The 19853-nt window shown below is 37.4% G+C and overlaps 1 protein-coding gene across 2 annotated transcripts in view; it reads right to left on the bottom strand.

The window, feature by feature from the left end:
- The window catches only part of BICD1 (BICD cargo adaptor 1), a 218603-nt gene that overhangs the window by 124796 nt on the left and 73954 nt on the right, over positions 1 to 19853 (bottom strand). For both annotated transcript variants that reach the window (XM_045554051.1, XM_045554052.1), the window contains exon 2: positions 3125 to 3337. In XM_045554051.1, the coding sequence (XP_045410007.1) occupies positions 3125 to 3337 (213 nt within the window). The remainder of the gene's footprint in view (positions 1 to 3124; positions 3338 to 19853) is intronic.

A 19853-nucleotide genomic window follows, 5' to 3' on the forward strand; every position in this document is an offset into this window, starting at 1 on the left:
ACATAATGAGTGACATTTTCAAGAATATTTTTATGGAGGATACAGATAATTATTAATGATAATAGGTTATGTTTATTATGTATTTACTCTGTACCAATATAATCTTAAAATGGATCTTACAAATATTTTAGTATGAATTTCATACTAAAACCTTTAGCTGAGCTGAGACTAGAATATTGATTTGCTAACACCTAATTCAGCAATTTTTTCATTTTCTATTATACTATCCTATAACTACCATATATGGAAGATAATTTGACCTTGGAATTACACACACACATGCACGTACATGGGTAAAGCTTCCATATTGCATACAACACATACACACATACACTTTTACCAGTACCAACAATCCTACTGAAACAAGAGGTGAGTCCTTTCAGTAAGTAAAAAGGATTTCGTTAATTAAATTATTAAATTCACACAGAGCGTATCAAGCTGATGATCTTCTAAATTTTGAGTTGGTTATCCTTGTCTACTTCTCATGGTCCATCACAGTATGATTTTTCTAATTTACATGATCTCTATGCATCAGTCAATACAAAGGACAATAAAATAAAATGCAATTCAGCCTACAATAAAAACAAATCTGAGATTTCAATTTAATATCAACCATCAAAAATCTGTATCAATATAACAAAAATATAATTTATTTCTATTCTCTTTTTACAACATGTATTAACTCTAAATGCTAATAATAATTCTCTTAGAGCAAAACACAAGGCCTGGATGGAAAACAGCTAGCCTCAGGGGTATAGTAACACCACTAGCTTTCAGCCCATCAGAAAGAACAATAACAAATACATGGTTGGCACACTTAGAAGACATGGAAACACACAACCTTTTTTTCTTTTAGTTACCTGACAAGTCTGAATAAATATATTCATAGGCTAAATTGCCTTGAGCTATCATACATCAAAAATACATAAATTTGGATGTAACAAGTTATTCTCTTAGTGCAAATCAACTACTGAAAAGGCACTGAAACTGAAGGATTATAACCAAATGATTTATTCAGGAGATATGGTGCTTATAGCAATTCCCCAAATCGTGAGCCTCATGATCCCCCTTTCCTCAGCTCCAGGCAGGCCAAAATATCTAAATCAGTGGTTTTTAAAATGTGGTTTCCAGACCAGCAGCTGAGAACTTGTCAGAAATGCTAATTCTTGGGTCCCACCTAGACCTACTGAATCAGACTCTCTGGGGATGGGCCCAGGGTTCGTGTTTTGATGAGTTTTATGATTCTGATGCTTCCTAAAGTTTGAGACCTGATTTGAATCAGTTCAAAACTTTTTCTTTTGCTCCCTCAGTTCATTTCTAACCTATATCCTGATTCTTAATTAACTTCTGCTGCTTATCATCACTCTACTCATTGGAAAGGCCCTCGGGCTCAGCTCTGTGAGGATGCTCCGTCCATCACCGCTGCCTTGACTCACACAGGAAAACACCTGCAGATTCCTCCTTGCCCTTTCCTCAACCTTTGCTGCTCTTTCTTCAGCTGCAGCTGTCACGCATGGTGGGGATGTACAGCTTTCAGAGGATCCACAAGACTGCCTGACTCACTTTCCCAGTTCTTCTCCATAAACCACCTGCATGCATGTGCACACAGCCCTCATGTTGCCTGTATCATGCCCTGACTGCCAACTTGCACATAATCCTGCTGTGTGTGGCTACTGAGGCTGCCCCCTGCAGATGGTTGGTACCTTGCTTAATCCAGAATGGTGAGCTATGGCACGGTATGACCTTTGGTCTGTTTCCACAGTGGATGCTGGTCACACAGGGAAGCCTGGAGTCGGAAGGGTGAATGGCAATTGCTTAGGAGAAGGAGGGACTAGTGCCCCAAAGGGAAGCAAGTGATGGCAAAAAAAACAGCACATAAAGATATATCAAATAAAACTGGAGAGCAGCTTTGTTTTTAACAGTTGTTCACACTGGAGAGGAATAGGGATACCATCTCTCATTCTCCTTAGTACCCAACTCTAACTCATACTTGGTTGACACTTTTCTCTGCCTCCAGAAGTCATATTATTGCTGTATTTGTGCATGGCCAAAGATAATGAGATAAGTAAAGCAGAAACCTTACTGTCAATATTCATTTAGTTCATTATAATATGGACATGTGTAAATGTAAATTATTTATTAAGTTTCAATAAATTTTGGACAACTTGTATCTCATAATAATGGAACCCTATTATATGTCACTAATTTCAAGAGAAGGATATTAGTGGATTATTTCTTCTATTTCACAATATTGAACACATTTTTCATTCTATATTTTTCTATTACTGAAATGCTCATTTAATGAGCCCACTTGGCACCCGTTGGTCAATCACTGTTGCGCTGGTGTAGGAGTTAGAGGACATCTGCACCTCTTCCACAGCTTTCATATAAAAAAGTGGAGTGAGTGATTTAATATAAAGTTTGCAGAAATGCTCTCAAAGGGGTTTGGTGGATGAAGCTGCTTTTGGCTATCTCTGCTCCCAACATCACATCTCCACTAAGGAATGACTCGGCCAGTCAGGAAATGATATGGCATGAGATGCTGCCCTGGAAAAGCTGACGAGAAACAGTGAGTTCGGTGGACGCGCACAGACTGACCTAATTCATACCAGCTATAATTTGCTGCCTTCTCTTTAACTAGAAACAGAGTTTAGGGATCTGCATTGCCAGACTCTAAGACCCCTCACAACACTCCCCTGGGTCTCATTCGCCAGTGAGAAGAGTCCTGAGCTAACACTACTGTCATTTTGAATTAGTGCTGATACAGAGCACGACGACCAACCATTGTTCTCCACGTCGTATTAAAACACGTAATGGGAGGAGGAAGTGCGAAGGTTGCTGTATTTTTTAAACACCTTTGCAGAAACAGCAAGGCCAGTTCTCAAGTACTCGATATATAAAAACTTTAATTCTTAAAAAATAATAAACGAGAGAAAAGCTTATCTCAGAACAGGCTGACATTTCACTAAAAAAGGCAGAAAAATTGCTAGCATCAGGATTATGTGCGTCCTGCTTAATACAGCTCCTCTGATTAAAGCAAAAATCTTATTGCTCTCTCCTGCAGAGAGAATTTTATCTTATTTCTCTCTCCCATAAATCTCTTGCAGGGAATTTGTCTGTTTACCTCCTTCAGATCCTGCACGACAGCTGTGAGCCTCTCGTTTTCTGCCTGGACGTTCGTGACCACAGCCCGGCTCTGTTTCAGCTCGTTCTGCATCTCCAAGATCTTCCCCAGATAGTAAGCTTCCTTCGATGCTGACTCCTGCAGAAGCGTCTCCTCTCGCGTCTCTCCATCCTCAGCGACTTTCCGGTGGATGGAGAAGGACTGCCCAAACGCCTGCAGAGTATTTGGAAAGAAAAAGAGTGCATAATGAAATGCCCCATAGCACGATTCAGCAGACTGGGGAAAATGTTCTGTTTTGCCTTGTGTGCAAGAAAAGCTACCCTGCAAGACCTCCAGAGCAAACACATACATACTTTATGGCATTCTACGGCTCTCATTGATGCTGAAATGATTCAAATTCAATTAATAAGCAAAAAGAAAAATTTTAAATATCTTACAAAAGATATAATGATACAACTATTATTTACCCATAATAATTTTTTAAAAATTTAAAAAGATATAATGAGTTAAAGCTTGAACATTGCTGCTTTATGTTATCATTTTTATTTTTTATTTATTTATTTTTGAGACAGGGTCTCACAGTGTCATCTGGGCTAGAGTGCAGTGACATCATCATAGCTCACTGCAACCTGAAACTCCTGGGCTCAAGGGATCCTCCTGCTTCAGTCTTCTGAGTAGCTGGGATTACAGGCGTGGGCCACCCCACCCAGCTAATTTTTCTATTTTTTGTAGAAACAGCGTTTCACTCTTGCTCAGGCTGGTCTTGAACTCCTGGCCTCAAGAGGCCCTCCAGCCTCAGCCTCCCAAAGTGCTAAGATTATAGGTGTGAGCCACCATGCCTGGCTACATTATCATTTTTTAGACAAGTCCTATCAAGAAATAGTTCGGTGCTAATGAGCCCATCAAAATTCATGTTGTCATCATCATTCTAGGAAAAAAAATCCCATAAATATTTTATAAAAAGAAAACTGTTTAGGTTTTTAATATATTAGCAATAAGGGCAGACCAATTGTGAACAGCATCCTTAAGACATGAAATTATCAAAGGGCATTTAAATTGCCCAGTACCACAGAAAGACATTGAAATGTCATCTCTGTATAAGAAAATATATATGTGTGTCTCTTTATTCATGCCGAAAGATATACAAGAATAACCAGAAACTAATGAAACGGATCACCTGTCCGGGTGGGGGGAAACAGGGTGGAAAGAACAGGGAAATGAAACCCAATGGAGAGGATGAGGCGAAGGGACACTTTTCTGAGTATGCCTCTTCATACAGCTCTGACTCTTAAACTACAGTCATGTTTCACATACCCCTCCAGATAAGTAATAATTAAAACCAAACTCTATGTGTTGGGCAAACCCCAAATGGAACAAAAACAGTAACAAACGAACCTGGCTGTATTACAAATGAACGACATACCACACTGAAAGGGGTAGGAAGAAAAGATCTGACTTGACTAATTTTGGAAAATAGTATTTTTACTACATGCTGGAAGGCTAAAGACAAAAAGGATGGTATCCAAACACTATAGTAAATTTGTTTCTTATAGGGATTGTGGGATCAAAATTCTGAAACTTCTTTACACACATACTAGGGGTGAGCAAATAAGTAAATAGTGGATAATGAAAACCAGGTTTCTTACTGTTGGAGAAAATCACAAATAAGGAAAGGAGAAATTTAGAAGGAAACTAGTGGTATTGGGTTATAATTGGAAGTATCAGGATAAACTTACTGTTTTTAATAGGTAGATAAATATTCATAGAGAGAGGAGAAAGAGATATGTTCATGTATGTGTAGATATATGCATATTATGTGTGTATATATATCCGTATTATGTGTGTGTGTATATATATATATACACACACATGTATATGTATCTATATACACATACACAATTTCCCTGCCCTGTCAGCTGAGAGGGCCTAGAAACAATGACATACCATCGCAATGAGCATACCTTGTACCCAGACTTTGTTTCTAAATATTAATCTTCAATAAAAATAACCTAGGGCTCTTTGGAGAAATGACTGACTCTAGGGCTGGAGCAAAATGAGCTCGACACATCTTGTGGTACCAAAGAGTAACAAAATGCTTTAAAAAATGACAGGGGTATGTCAAAAAGACACAGGAAGCTGGGTATGGTGGTGCACACCTGTAGTCCCAGTTATTCAAGAGTCTGAGGTGGGAGGATCGCTTGAACCCTGGAGTCAGCATTCCGCCTGGGCAACATAGTGAGACCCTGCCTCTAAAAAAAAAAAAACAGGAGCCAACTGCTGAAGGGCTCCCTGATGGCCAAATCTAGGATAATCTGAGCAACAAAGTAAACAATTATAGTAATGAATTATAATCCATAGAGTAAGATAAATATTCATGAATCCACGTTGATAAAATGACCAAACAATGGAAAAAGAAAGAACGGCTCTTCCTTACAGTAAAATTCTAATAATATAGAAGGAATTATGGGAATAAATACATCAGCATTTAGCAAACAACCACGTAGTAATTGTTACAGGTAAGGATCATCAATGGAATCTAAAATTAAAGAGATTTGTCATTTATGCCAAGGTAAAGTAAAAGAAAAAAAACAAATTAAAAAAAGAAAAATAAATAAATAAATAAAATTAAAGGGAGAAAGTATGATGAAAAACAGGATACATGCATAGTCTTAAAGCATCACTCCCCCAAATACTCATCAGTTCCAATGGGAAAAATAATAACTCTGCAATGGAGAAACCCAGTAGACACCACCTCATCTAAGGGACCAAAAGTTAGGTCAACAGCAATGAGACATACTGACATCATGTACCCTCCGATATAATACACTGAGAAGGGCACAATATCACTTTAGTGGAATTCCTGCCAAAAATGCATAAGCCAACTCATCATAGCCTAAGAAAACATTGGACAAACCAGAACTGGGGAAATTCTACAAAATTATTGGTCAGGACTCTTGAAAAGTATTAAGTCATGAAAATTAGAGAAAGATTCCTCCAGACTAGATGATACTAACAAAAGATGACAATTAAAAGCTATGTAGTATCCTGAATTGGATCTTCGACCCCCTCAAAAAAGACACAAGTAGGACAATTGGCAAAACAGGAATAAGTTCTTTAGATTGGCTAATAGTACTATTATATCAATGTCAATTTCTGTTTCCATAATTTCACCATGGTTATGTAAATCAGTAACATTTGGGGAAACTGTGTAAAGGCTACCTGAAAAATCAAACTGGTATTTTTGTAACTTTTTTCTAAGTCTAAAGTTATTTGAAATAAAAATTTAAAAAATAAATGTAGTCTCTGCCCTAAAGGAGTTGACAGAGCTGATAAAATACTGGCACACAGTTATGGCAGAACATATGGACACGAATACCAAAGAGATACTATATTCAATGAGAAGTGCTGTGGCTTTATGATGTACACGATTTTATTACATTTTGAAATTTAAAATGTCATGACAAAGTGCTTCTGCACTATGCTACAGTACATCAAAAGATGAGGCTGGAATTCATCTGTGAAACTCAGTTTTACATTTGTTATAAACCTTAAGGCAGAAAAGAGATGTGTTAATCATTATATGGGACACCTTGCAATAGTTAGGAAGAGGCAGCATGATTTAGTGATTTTAAAGACTATCTGGTGCTCCTCCCCAAATTATACTCACAGAAACAGAAATTTTTTAAAAAGTACCCTGAAAACCCACATCTTAGTAAATTACCTTTCTTAGACTCTTGACATGGATCAAAATCAAAAGATGGTTTCTAAGCAACAATGAGAAAGAAATATTCTGGTATTGATGTTCATCTGTATGTACAGAGAGGATTTTTTTTTTTTCTTTTGAGACAGAGTCTTGCTCCTGTCGCCTGGGTAGAGTGCAGTGGTGTCATCATAGTTCACTGCAACCTCTAACTCCTGACCTCAAGCATTACTCCCACCTCAGCCTCCCAGAGTGCTACGATTACAGGCGTGAGCCACCATGCCCGGTCTACAGAGTGGAATATTCCTAGCGTTTAGTTTGTTTGGTCTTTGGACAGAAATTCTTATGAGTAGCCAGATTTTCACATGTAGCAATAAGCATATAATCTCATGATGAAAAATTATCTTTGGAGATGAGGTTGATTTTACTTTTCCATCAGTAATGACCAGATTCTGTGAAGTCAATTCTGAATTCCTTGCCCATGAAAAGCCTTTAGAAGGGAAGAGTTCTGGCACTGCCTGTCCCCTCTTCCTAAGTGGCCTGGTGAGTCTTCAGCAGACCCTCACCCTAGTAAAGGATTCCTCAAGTCAAGTATTAGTAAAATTTAAAATTAGCATGAGCTGTGTGTCAAGAAACTCAGCTAGGTTCTTTTTCACAGCGATTTCCCCATTTCTATATACAGAAAACAAGAATCATCTGCCACAGGGCGAGTTTCCTCACTCTGCCTGAGTAACAACAGACTTGGGCATTTTGTGGCTCTCCTATTACTCACAGCATATAGGCAATGCTCTCTTGGCAGCTAAAATAACCCCTAAGGTCTTAACAGCATGTGAATTTATTGTTCCACCCTTAATTTACAGTTTTTAAAAATTATACTCTAGACCCAGTGTGAAAGGAGATAAAAATTTCAGATATATATACACAGAATAGATTTTCAAAAAGAATCAAGAATTGAAATTCCAAATATAAAGATTTTGGTGAATCCTTCATTCATATTTATTCCAGCTCAGAAACCTTCACTGAACATATGGGTTTCCAAAATTAGTCATTATTTTTATGAAGAACTTGGCCCCTCACTGGACCTGATTTGAAAAACAGTGAAAGTATATTAGGTTATCCAAGGACATCAGCCATCATGTTTTTTATTTGAAATAGCAAAATAACACCAATCTTGCACAGGCTAGAGATGCCTCATGATATGCATTTGCAAATCCACTGAGAATTAACACTACTCAGGAGGTATCTACTTTTAAGAAAAGGAGGGTGAAGGAGAAAACTCTTATTTTATCTAATTCCTCACTGTCAGTAACTGGAATTGGGCATGATAGCCAGCTGACATCTATCATCTGGCTACTTGTTAAAGTTGATTTACCAGATCTGTCTGGCTACCTCCTTCCTCTATCACCTTCCACGTGTCTGCTAACAAAGCTGGGCCCAACAGAAGAGAAACAATCTTTTCCAGGCTATTGGAGTGGCATCTTTGGCTGAAATCACAACACTAGCTTCAATGTCTACTTATAGAAAACCTAGGGTAGTCATGCTTCTACTTAGTGTATTTTGTTTAAATTATCAAATTCCTTTTAGGAACTTTTAGGAACTGCAATCATTTCATGGTAACTTTGATCCGAAATTAATTGAGGTAAATTGACATTTTAGAGTGTAATATGATTTCTCATCATGTCTGTAACTATAATTGTACAATATCACTTTTAATATTGTACTTTTAACACTGCCATTGCAATGGACCCAATTTGCTTTAAATTACATATCAATGTAAGTCTAATTAGCTCTATAATAAGTATTTTGTTTCTTCCTTCTACTTACATGGCTTTTTAATACGAAGAAAATTGATATTTATGTCTTCGTATTCAAGACAATATGTTAATGAGTAGGCAGAATTTTCATACACATTAGTCTTCATAATACAAAAGAAATAAAAGTCTGGCTAGTGTATTTAATAATATCACTTTACCTCCAAATGTATCTTTGGTTACAGAATTTTCATTCTTTTTTTTTTTTTTTTGAGACAGAGTCTCGCTCTGTTGCCCAGGCTAGAGTGAGTGCTGTGGCATCAGCCTAGCTCACAGCAACCTCAAACTCCTGGGCTTAAGCATCCTACTGCCTCAGCCTCCCGAGTAGCTGGGACTACAGGCATGCGCCACCATGCCCAGCTAATTTTTTCTATATATATTTTTAGTTGTCCATATAATTTTCTTGCTATTTTTAGTAGAGACGGGGTCTTGCTCATGCTCAGGCTGGTCTCGAACTCCTGACCTCGAGCGATCCACCCGCCTCAGCCTCCCAGAGTGCTAGGATTACATGTGTGAGCCACCGCGCCCAGCCAGAATTTTCATTCTTTCATCTCAAAAATTGTGGCAGAAAGTGTACTAGGTTACTAGTACACTTTTTAGACCTTAAACAAAATACTTATTATTCTGAAACTGCAAAATAATAGTAAAATTCATTCATTCATTTGCCCATTCACTCAACAAATATTCAATATTTACAGAGCACTGTACTATGGCAGGCACTGCTTTAGGCACTGAGGATTCAGCAATGGCCCAGAGGAGAAAAAAATATCTCTGTCATCCAGAGTATATATTCTAGTGGAATATAAACAAATAAATTAATAAATGTGTGGCATAATGTTGGAAAAGTTCTAAGACGAAAATGAAAGGCAAGATAAGAGCACAAGCTAGCACTGCCCAGTGGAACCTTCTGCAATGATGAATCTGCATCATTGTCCAATATGCTAATTATTAGCCACATGTGGCCACTGAGCTCTTGAAATGTGGCTAGTATGACCAAAGTACTGAATTTTTAATTTTATGTAATTTAATTTTAATGGTCACATATGGGTAGTGGCTATCAGGTTAGACAGGGACAGAGGGTAACACGGAACACAGGTGCAGACAGAGGGGGCCTCATTTAGAGAAGGTGGTAAGGGAAGGGGTGATCTTTGAGCAGAGACTGGAAGAGAGGAAGGGAGTGACCTAGAGCCTGACCTTCCCCCAGAGGAGGAAGCCTAACTGTCCGTGGTGCTGAGCAAGGATCACAGCACTGGCATGGGGCCTCTTTAAAGACTAGCAGCGCCAGTTCTGTAAAGTCTCTACTGCAGTACTTTAAGGACTGAGTGCTCCAGCAAACATTCAGATGTGATTTAACTTGCAGGAAGGACAGGGTTGGCAAGAGGCCTGTCATGGTAACCTATCCTCCCCGATGAACTAGTTTACCTTCTCTGAACATACAACACAAATTATTTGCTCAATTATATTTCTGTTGCCTCAGCTGCCAGGAAATTCAGCATTAAATGTTCAATAGCAACTAAAATATCTTAAGTTTTTGGAATAACTATCTCCTGTTTTCTCTCTGCATTTTTATTGTGTTTATCCCATTGTATTGGTTTCTTTTATTTTAATCTACTAGAAATATTTTTGGAGCAGAAAAGATATGAGTGATAATTCCATCAAATGGTTAGAAACGATGTTAATTACTGTTTGTTTTAAACTGAGTCTTAATAATTAAGTCCATGTTAAAGAATAGAGTGTGAGAATTTAAGAGGACTGAAAGGTTTTCTAATGATTCATCTTCCTTTCTTGGAAAACAATGAGCCCAAAGGATCTGAAAAGGCACAAAAAATAGGAAGAATCTAGCTAAACTTGTTTGAACTGGCTGAGAAATGTTTCTCAAACCACTACGGTATATTCCAGCAGCAAAGAGAAAGTAGATTCAATTAGAAAAGAACTCACTGGAGGTTGGGTGACCCAGAAGTATCCAGCTGGGAGAAACCAGTTACCATGACTCATATAGCTCAAAAGCTATTAGGAGACGTAGGGTCTCATGGATAGATTCAAGCCTGATCCTTGAAAGGGCAGATGTACTCCTAAGAGGACAAAAGAGTTTAAGAGTGTGGGCTCCTGAGCTAGCACAATTCTGCTACTTACTATGTGACATTGGGTGAGTTACTTAACATTCTATGCCTCAGTTTTCTCATCTGTAAAATTGGGATAATAATAGCTTCTGTGTCATAACGTTGTTGTGAGGCTTAAAAAGAAAATCTATGTATCACTTGGAACAGTCCTTGGTACAAACATGGTAAGTGCTCAATAACTATTGACTGTTATTAGCAGAAGGAAGATGTGCTTTGGAATCAAATGCACTGGGGTTTAATGCAAATGCATTTGGGTTTAAATCTGCCTCCTCTGAAATCTTTGGAAAGGTTTTTAATTTCTATGTCTCAGTTACTTCACGTGTAAAATGAGAATAACGACATCTACTTAAAGGTAAGAATAGCCTTGTCCTAAAAGCTAAGGACATCAGATAAGAGGTATAAAATCTATACCAAAATAAGAGGTATAAAATCTATACCTTGGACACAGTAAATGTTGATTAAATATCAATCCCCAACCTCTTCTCTTCTGCTCTTCATAAGTCTCAGATCTGACACTGGCAGTCTGCTGTCCCCTCTGCTGTAAAGGTTTTCCCTGGACTTGGGAAGACCCAGGAGGCCATACGCCTCCCTACGGAGAGCAGATCCCTACTCATTTCTGAAACACTGAACCTCTTACTAGAAAGGGAGCTCAGATATATCTGTTTTTCCGTGAAGCCATTAAAAATGTACAAAGACAAAACAGGAAGAAATTTCTCAAGGCATGGGGTCTCAAGGTTATATTAGCAAAGAATTCAGCTTTATTTTCTTTTCATGAGAATTTTCAACTCTTTCTTACCTTCCTTGATGTTTTCTAGCTTTTAACCTATCCAACTATACATTCCATCCATCTAGGAAACACAGGATATCTGATTACCAAGTTCTGATTTTCATTTGTATTCTGTAAACTGTTTTCAATTATCGTAAAATGAAAAATATGCATTTCTAACTTGAGATTTTTTTTTTTAAAAAAACAATCTATCACATATTCTTGGCCTGATTTAATCACCACATTACATGGCTACATGGCATCATTTTAATGAATAGCATATCATATTTTCCATACTTCTTAACCAAATAGTCTATGAAACCTGGCTTAATGCCCCTGTTTTTTCTAATGTAATAGCCTATCATTCAAATATATATTTACTGAAAGGCTGGATTTTTTTTCTGCATTTGATGATTTGTAATTGGTACCTTCTGTCTTGCTTAACAAATTCCCCTTTCAACTGTTCAGAGATTTTTTTCAAATTTGTTATATACTGAATACACACACAAGAAATTTATGACAAAATATAAGCACAAAATATAACACCAAAATGAACGTGTATAGTTTAAGAACTAGATCAAGACCTGTTAGCCTCAATAGCCTCTCCCTGCCCTTGCTTGGTCCTATCTCCCTCACTGTACCCCAGTCCTTCCCCAAGTACATGCTATCTTAAATTCTCTAACACCATTTTCTTTATAGTTTATCATATATGTATGTATCTGCAAATAAAATATTGCTTAATATTGTTTGTTTTTAAAATTCATATAATAGAATCCTTCTGTATTGCATTCTTTTGCAATTTGCTTTTATAATTCAACTTTAAATTCCCAGTTTATCCATTTTGATTAGTGTAGCTGTAGCTCATCTAGTTTCATTGTTACAAAGTAGTCAATAAATGCCTTTTATTTTTTTGTTTTTTTTGGAGACAGGGTCTTGCTCTCTGGCCCAAGCTGGACTGCAGTGGTGCGATTATAGCTCACTGCAGCCTCCAACTCAAGAGGGCCTCCCACTTCAGCCTCTCTAGCTGGGATTACAGGCACACACCACCACACCCAGCTAATTTTAAAATTTTTTGTAGAGATAAGGGTCTTGCTATGTTGCCCAGGCTGGTGAACTCCTGGGCTCAAACGATCCTCCTGCCTCAGCCTCCCAAAGTACTGGGATTACAGGTGTGAGCCACTGTGCCCAGCAATATATACCTTCTTTTAATAATCCATTCTCCTGACAATGAATGACTAGACTGTTTCCAGTTTTTTTGCTACTATAAGCAATGTAGCTATGAACTTTCTTGTGCATGTCTCCCAGGCTAGCACTTCTCAAATTACATTTGGTGAAGGAAGTGTTTTATTCTCAATCCTAGGTGGACTGATGCTTTTGTGAAATACAATAAAAATAATTACTATCAGAATATGCCTACCATGTGACCCAGCCATTCCATTCCTAGGTATTTATTTACCTAAGACAAACGAAAGCATATGATCACATAAAGATTTCTACACAAATGCTCATAGCAGCTTTGTTTGTGATAGTCAAAAACTGGAAACAATTCAAATGTCCATCAATAGGTGAATGAAAAAACAAGTTGTGGTATATCCATACAATGAAATGCTACTCAGCAAAAGAAGGAATGAACTACTGACACATACAACAACATGACTGAAGTGCAAAATAATTATGCTAAGTAAAGGAAGCTAGACAAAAAAAGTGTACATTCTGGAAAATTCCATTTACATGCAATTCTAAACAATGCAAAGTAATCTATAGTGACAGAAAGCAGATCAATGGTTGCCCCGGGGAGGGGGCAGGCGTGGAGGATTGTGGAGGGGCAAATGGGAGAAATTACAAAGAAAATATTTTAGGGATTGATAGATATGTTCATTACGTTAGTTGTGGTGATGATTTCATGGGTGTATGCAGATATCAAAATGTATCAAATTGTATACTTTAAATAGGTGCAGTTTATTCCATGTCAATTATACCTGAATAAAGCTAGAAATAATAAATTACTAGAAAAATGAGGAAAAACCACAAAATACAAGCCCCAATGTTTTGTTATTAAATTTGCCATAAAATTATTTCAATAAATCAGACAAAAAGAAAAAGATGACAAAACTGTACCAATATTCACTGAAAATGATTACTATAAACTGTACTTATCTTCATGCAAACCTGTAGGAAATAATTTGCAAATGAGCGCTGGTCCCCAGATATAATTAGAGTAGCAATATCCTAAATCACAAGTGCAACGGTTTCTCAAGCAGTGGTTCTCAGCCTTAGTTGGCCCCTTATAATCACCTGGGGAGCTTTTTAAAAACAAAGACATATAGATTCTCTTTCCAAATATTCTGAGTTAACTGATTCAGAAAAGAAGTTTCCAAACATTCTTTTTGGTTTATTCACCCTCCATTCTGGGATGATCCTAAACATTCTTGGCTCAAGGCTCACATGGTGTCTTAATTTTTTCATGGCACCCATAGAATAAATACCTAACAATTCCACTTAAGTAGTTAGCTAAGTCCAGACAACTTAATTGGTCTTTACCTCCTAACAATGTAGTAGCTGTTTGAAAAAGCTGTATGAAAAATTGAAAGAAAAAAATTATTTCATTCTTAAATAACCACAATTCCTTACTAATGGGATGTGTGCACCTGTTGGGCACTGCACAACTTCTCAAACTCTGGAATCAGATTGGATCCTGTCACCCTCATTTTCTGTCCCACACTGATATTCATGGTATCTGCTTTTTATTACAGCAACCCCTGAAAACTCAGCTTTGCAGGAAAGGAATGCAGGCACACTTTAATATTGAGACTGAAGTGAAGTAAAGCTAGTAATTCATGGTGTTCAACAGCTGCCAGGTATCACTGTGTTCCCCTTGAATATTTGAAATATCCCAAGGTCCTCTGTGGGTTTGCTGTGGTGCCCCGGGGCACTTTGGCACACAATTTGGGAACCACAGGTTAGGGATAAGGCCCAGATGTATTTCTGACATGCTCACTTTGAGATTCTAATATATGGCAGGGATGAAAACCACTGCTCTAGCATGTGGGCCGGGAGCTGAATGGCCAGGCTGTTGATTACAAACAGATTCAACTCTTCTTGACAAGGCTGCAGACTTCTCCAAAGTTGCTGTACTAATTTTTGCCACCCTGCAGAGTGTGAAATAGTATCACCTGGTGGTTTGCATTTGCATTTCCCTGAACTACTAATGAAGTTAAGCACTTTCATATTTTTATTTACCATTCACATTTCCACTCCCGTGTGGATTCTGTTCAAGCTTTTGTTTATTTTTCTCCAGAGTATTTTTTTCTTTATCAATTTATCACTTATATCTATAGTAAATATCTTCCTCCATTATTTATGGCTTGCTTTTTCATTCATTTTATAGTGTTTTTGATAAAGTGAAGTCCCATTTTCTAAAGGATAGGCTTTTGTTTCCTAATTATTTCTCAGTTGTATGTACGGCACAAATTGTGTCTCAGTTTGTGGCTTTTTCCTCCTACTCTTTTAATGATGTCTTTTGACAAAGTAATGTCCTTGATTTTAAGGTAGTCCAGTGACAATTCTTTGCCTTATGGCTCACACTATTTGTGTCTCATTTAAGAAATCCCTCCTTCCTCCAAGGCCATAAAGCTAGTCTCCTACATAGTTTCCAAAAGTTTAAAAGTTTTGCCTTTTACAATTTAAGTCCCTTAATCCACTTGAAATTGATTTTTGTGTATGGAATGAAGTACAGATCTATTTTAATTATTTTCCATACGAATAATCCATTTCCTTTGCACCCTTTAATGCATTTCCCCTCCTGCCCCACTGATGTCGAATGCCAAGTCAGCCATAAATCATATCGACATAAGTGTCTGTTTCCAGGCTGTGCCGTAATGTTCCACTGATGTTCATAAAGTACTGAAATGAGGAGTTCTCCTGAGGAAAAAGGGGTACTTTACATCATCTAAACCTTATTCATTAAGTTAGTTAAACTCTGAAATATCTGCATTATACTGGATGTCATTACTAAGGTATCCTAATGGCAATCTGTAAATGAAAACAATATACTTTGTACTAAAAGAGCAAATCCATATTGATGCTGAAATTTAATCAGCAAATATATAAAACCTGGGGTTTTATCCTTTATGTAAGCAATATATATAAATTGTTAAAGAAAATATAGGTAATATCAAAAGGCAAAAAAAATTATCCCTTGTTATTACCTTTCCTACCCCTACCCCCATAATTTAGGCAAGTACAGGACCTTCAAACCTTTCCCCACGATTGCCTACTGGGCCCTGGAGATCCTGAACAAGTGTTCTTACTCACTAGGGTCTGGGTCTCTAACAAGGATCGGATCTTCTACCCTGTGAACAAGGACTCCAAAAGGACTCCATCTGCCCAGGCTGGCAGCGGCCCATGCTTCCTCTCCCTAGGCCCTCCTCAGTTTCCCAGTTTTTTTTTTCTCTTGGCAGGGTGATACATGTCAAGAAATCTTAGGATCAAAAATGTTGGACAACCATTGTCCCAAAATTATTGTATATGGTCAGTGTTATTTCTGGTGGTTCACGTCAGCTTCTTCTGGCTGGGTTAGAAGCTAGTCTCTTACCACTACAGCTACCAACCAAATACAGAGATTTTAAGAATCAACATAAGGAAAAACACATGTGCTCAGCAAGAAATCGCAGAAAAGATATCTTGCTTGCTTAGTTGAGTATATCTATCTAGAAGCAAAACTCAAATGCACACATTTTCTAAATATTATAACCAGAAAGAAATTCTCCATATTTTCCATAGATTCCATGTGTTTTGAGCAAATATGTATAAAATATAGGTAAACTAATTTTTCTGGGTTTTGGCCAATGAGTGTCTTTATCTTTAACATGTAGATAAAAGGAAAATACTTCATAAGTCACCATAAGTTATATTCTGGGTCCCCAAGCATAAAAGTAATAAATTTCACATTCCTTTTTCCAATTAAAAATTAAACCTATCCCAGTAAGAAAAAAATTTTTTTTCCTAATTTTCCCTCCTTTTCCTTTCTTCTTTTCTGTCATCCTCCTTCCTTCCAACAAACATTCATTAAGTGCCTGTGCATTTAGCCAAATCGCTGGAATACCAAGCTTCATTATATTGAATGAAGAAATCTGGTGGTTTCATTTAATATGCAAGTTTTGTATAAAAACAAGTCTATCCCTTTAAAGGACAATTTGTTAAGCCATTCACTTAATTCAGCTCAAGAAAATTAACTGAAGTCAGCTGAGGCATTGTGACCTCACTACAATCCTCCTAGATAAGAGGAATATCTCAGAGGAAATTATTCTAGCTTGGGGCTCAGAGAAGGAAAGCCTTGTTTCAGAAGAAAGAACCATAGAGAGGAGAGTTTCCTTCAGGAAAAAGGCTATTTCATACTATTCCAGGAGGAAAATACAGTAGGCTTTTTTGAAAGTCCAAGAAAGTAGTGAGCGACCATTCCTGATCTTGCAGTTATTAGCAAAGAGCAGGACTGACATGGAATTATCAATATGACCTAGATTTTCTTAAAATCCGGTTTTAACTAGGATGTAGGAGAATAGACCAAGTGACTTTTATTATTATGAAAAAAATGTTTCTAGGGCATATTGCTTCCTTTGCTCTGCATTTGGGCACTTACATTCTTGCTGGTTAACAAAGTGAATTAACCATGTGTTTTGTGTCTTCTTGTCCTCATGTAATGTGGTCTTCACTTGAATTTTAAAAAATTGCCTCAGTCTAAAAATCTTTGTTTATAATAACAAGTAACATCATTCTGCAGTTTGCATATAAGGTTTAGTAACCCGTCAGCTGGTGAGTAGCACAGCCAATATTCAAAGCCCAGTGGCCCCGAAACTATCCACCAACTATACCATACTGTCTACGGCAGAACTGCAGCAAGAAACTAAAAATGAGGAACCTAAAAAGAAATGTGCATAAGATAATATGAAAATTTTGCTCTCAACTTACAGAAAATTAGGAAATACAAACGTAGTTCAAGCAGAGTAAGATACAAGCTTGTTTAGGCTAAACTAGAGCAAAACCATCATCTAGTTATTTCTGTCCTAGTCTGCTATGGTAGAAGGGACTGAGTTGCCTACACAATATCCACTCTTCTGGCTTCCTTACGAAGGAATGTTGGTGTTATCTGGGGTGACAATGTTCCCATCTTAAAGGATACTTTGCCCAACCTCCTTGGCTTCTTTAAAATTTAAGCAGAAGTTAAGTGGATGGAAGCCAGGAAAGCTCTTCAAAGTGAGCAGAGTCAGTTGGGAGATATGCACTTTCACTATTCCACTTTCCTCTAGCTTGGAAAGTAGACGTGACAGCTGGAGCAGCAGGAGCATTTTGTGGCCATGAGGAGACTTTTGGCATGTAAGCCAGCACTAGGGACAGGAGAAAAGAACGGGAGGAGAAACCTGGGCCCCCTGTAACCATGGAGTTGCCATAACCAGCCCTGCACTACTTACCTCTGGACTTCTTTTATGTTTAATCTACTCCCATTTGGGTTTTCTGTAAAATGTGGCTGAATCCTAATCTTAAGGGATGTCGTGTCTTTTATAAATTTTCAACTTCCAATTTTCCTCAATAGCTTTTTTTTTTTTTTTTGCCAGAAGTTTACCGGGGCTCTTAATAAATTTTATTATAACTCATAATTTCTTTTCTGCCTCACATTTATGCCTCTCTGCAATTCATCCCCTGTTGGCCTCAAATTCATGTCTTTATGTCTCTTGGTCTTACCCAGAAGCATAGTAATGTTGACCTTTCACAGGGTTCACAGCATATACTGTTAACAGGAAAAAGCAGATTATCAATAAAGGTAGAAATGAGCAGTAGGTGTCAATAATAGCTCACCCTGAGATGTCAAAGGGAAAAACGATTATGGGAAATTAAAGTTAAGAGCCTTGTCTGGAATCATAGGTCTAGTAATTGATGAAACCAGGCTTGAACCAAGATTGCTTGGTGATGTGGTTCTAAATAAGTGACTGACAGTGAACTGGCAAGAAGGAAGCAGAAGGAGCTTCCAGCTGAGGGTGACAGGTTTACCACAGGCTACAGGCCTTGGAGGAAGGAGACAGGTAGACAGTTCTTATTTACAGACAATCAGAAGCATGAGAGAGGGGGACCATTTTAAGAAAAGCATACCTTGTGCAGTCCAAAGAACTAAAGCATTAGTGTGAAATAATGAAATAAATAGGCTTAGAGATGCCTGTCAACCACCAGTTAAAAAAGACGGGGGAGCTATGTGAGGGAAACAAATTAACAAGCAAGAGTACCCAGCTACAAAGCAGGATATGCAGATAGTCTGTCAAACTGCACAAACACTGCTTTTTATTACTAACTAATGCAACATTCATCCCTGACCCTCACCCTAGTGGAAGTGGAAGATTTTCAGGCACCTCATTACTTTTGCCACTATCATTCCTCCTCCCCCATAAGAAGAGTTATTTAAAAGTCTGTGAAAACTTTTAAGGGTATTTGGTCCTCTCCTCCAAATTATCATTATACAGTTGTATTTTTTTAATATAATGCATGCATGCTTGTCACTCAGAGCTTAGTGTTAGAGTCATGCTCAGCTAGCTGATAAAGGTGAAGGCTAAGAAGTTCACAATACATCAAACTTGGACAAAATAAGACTAGAAATCCTAACTCATGCTGGGCGAAGACCCCTTCCTGTCTTACTTATTGCTGATCTGCATCTTGTCATCATGAAAGTGGTGTACCTAGTTTGTTGCCTTCAGACATCCAGACTTTGGAAGCTTAATCTCTATTTCTTGTGGAGTACAGTCATTAGCCTTGAAGCTATCCATTCTAATTGGTTGTCAAGGAAACAGTCTTCCACCCTTGATGTGTAACATCCCTGGTAAAGAGCCTGAATTCCTTTGTCAGTAAGAAAATATTAAGACTTTTGGTTTTCTCCTTTGGAACTAATTACAATAAATTGATAATCATAGCAGATTGTTTTCTTCAAATCAATAATATAAATTTTTCTTCCACAGGCCCAAATATTTCCACCACAACCTGAACCCTGACCAATGCTTTTAGCTTCTAAGGAGAATAAGAATTCAAATTTGAGATGCAGACATTAAAAATATAAGTAAAATCTCAGATAGAAGAGTATGCTTTGCTTTAAATGACTAATGGTTTTCCTGAGATGAGTTCCAAGATGTGTAAGTGTGGCTGGTAAACGTCTTTTTTAAAAATTTTAAAATATTTATTTAACAAATAAAAACTGTATATATTCAAGGTATACAACATGATGATTTGGTATATATATATATTGTGTACTGATTATCACAATCAAATTAATTAACATATCCATCACCACCAGTTA

The sequence above is a fragment of the Lemur catta genome, chromosome 6 (assembly GCF_020740605.2).
Source record: "Lemur catta isolate mLemCat1 chromosome 6, mLemCat1.pri, whole genome shotgun sequence".
Taxonomy (NCBI): domain Eukaryota; kingdom Metazoa; phylum Chordata; class Mammalia; order Primates; family Lemuridae; genus Lemur; species Lemur catta.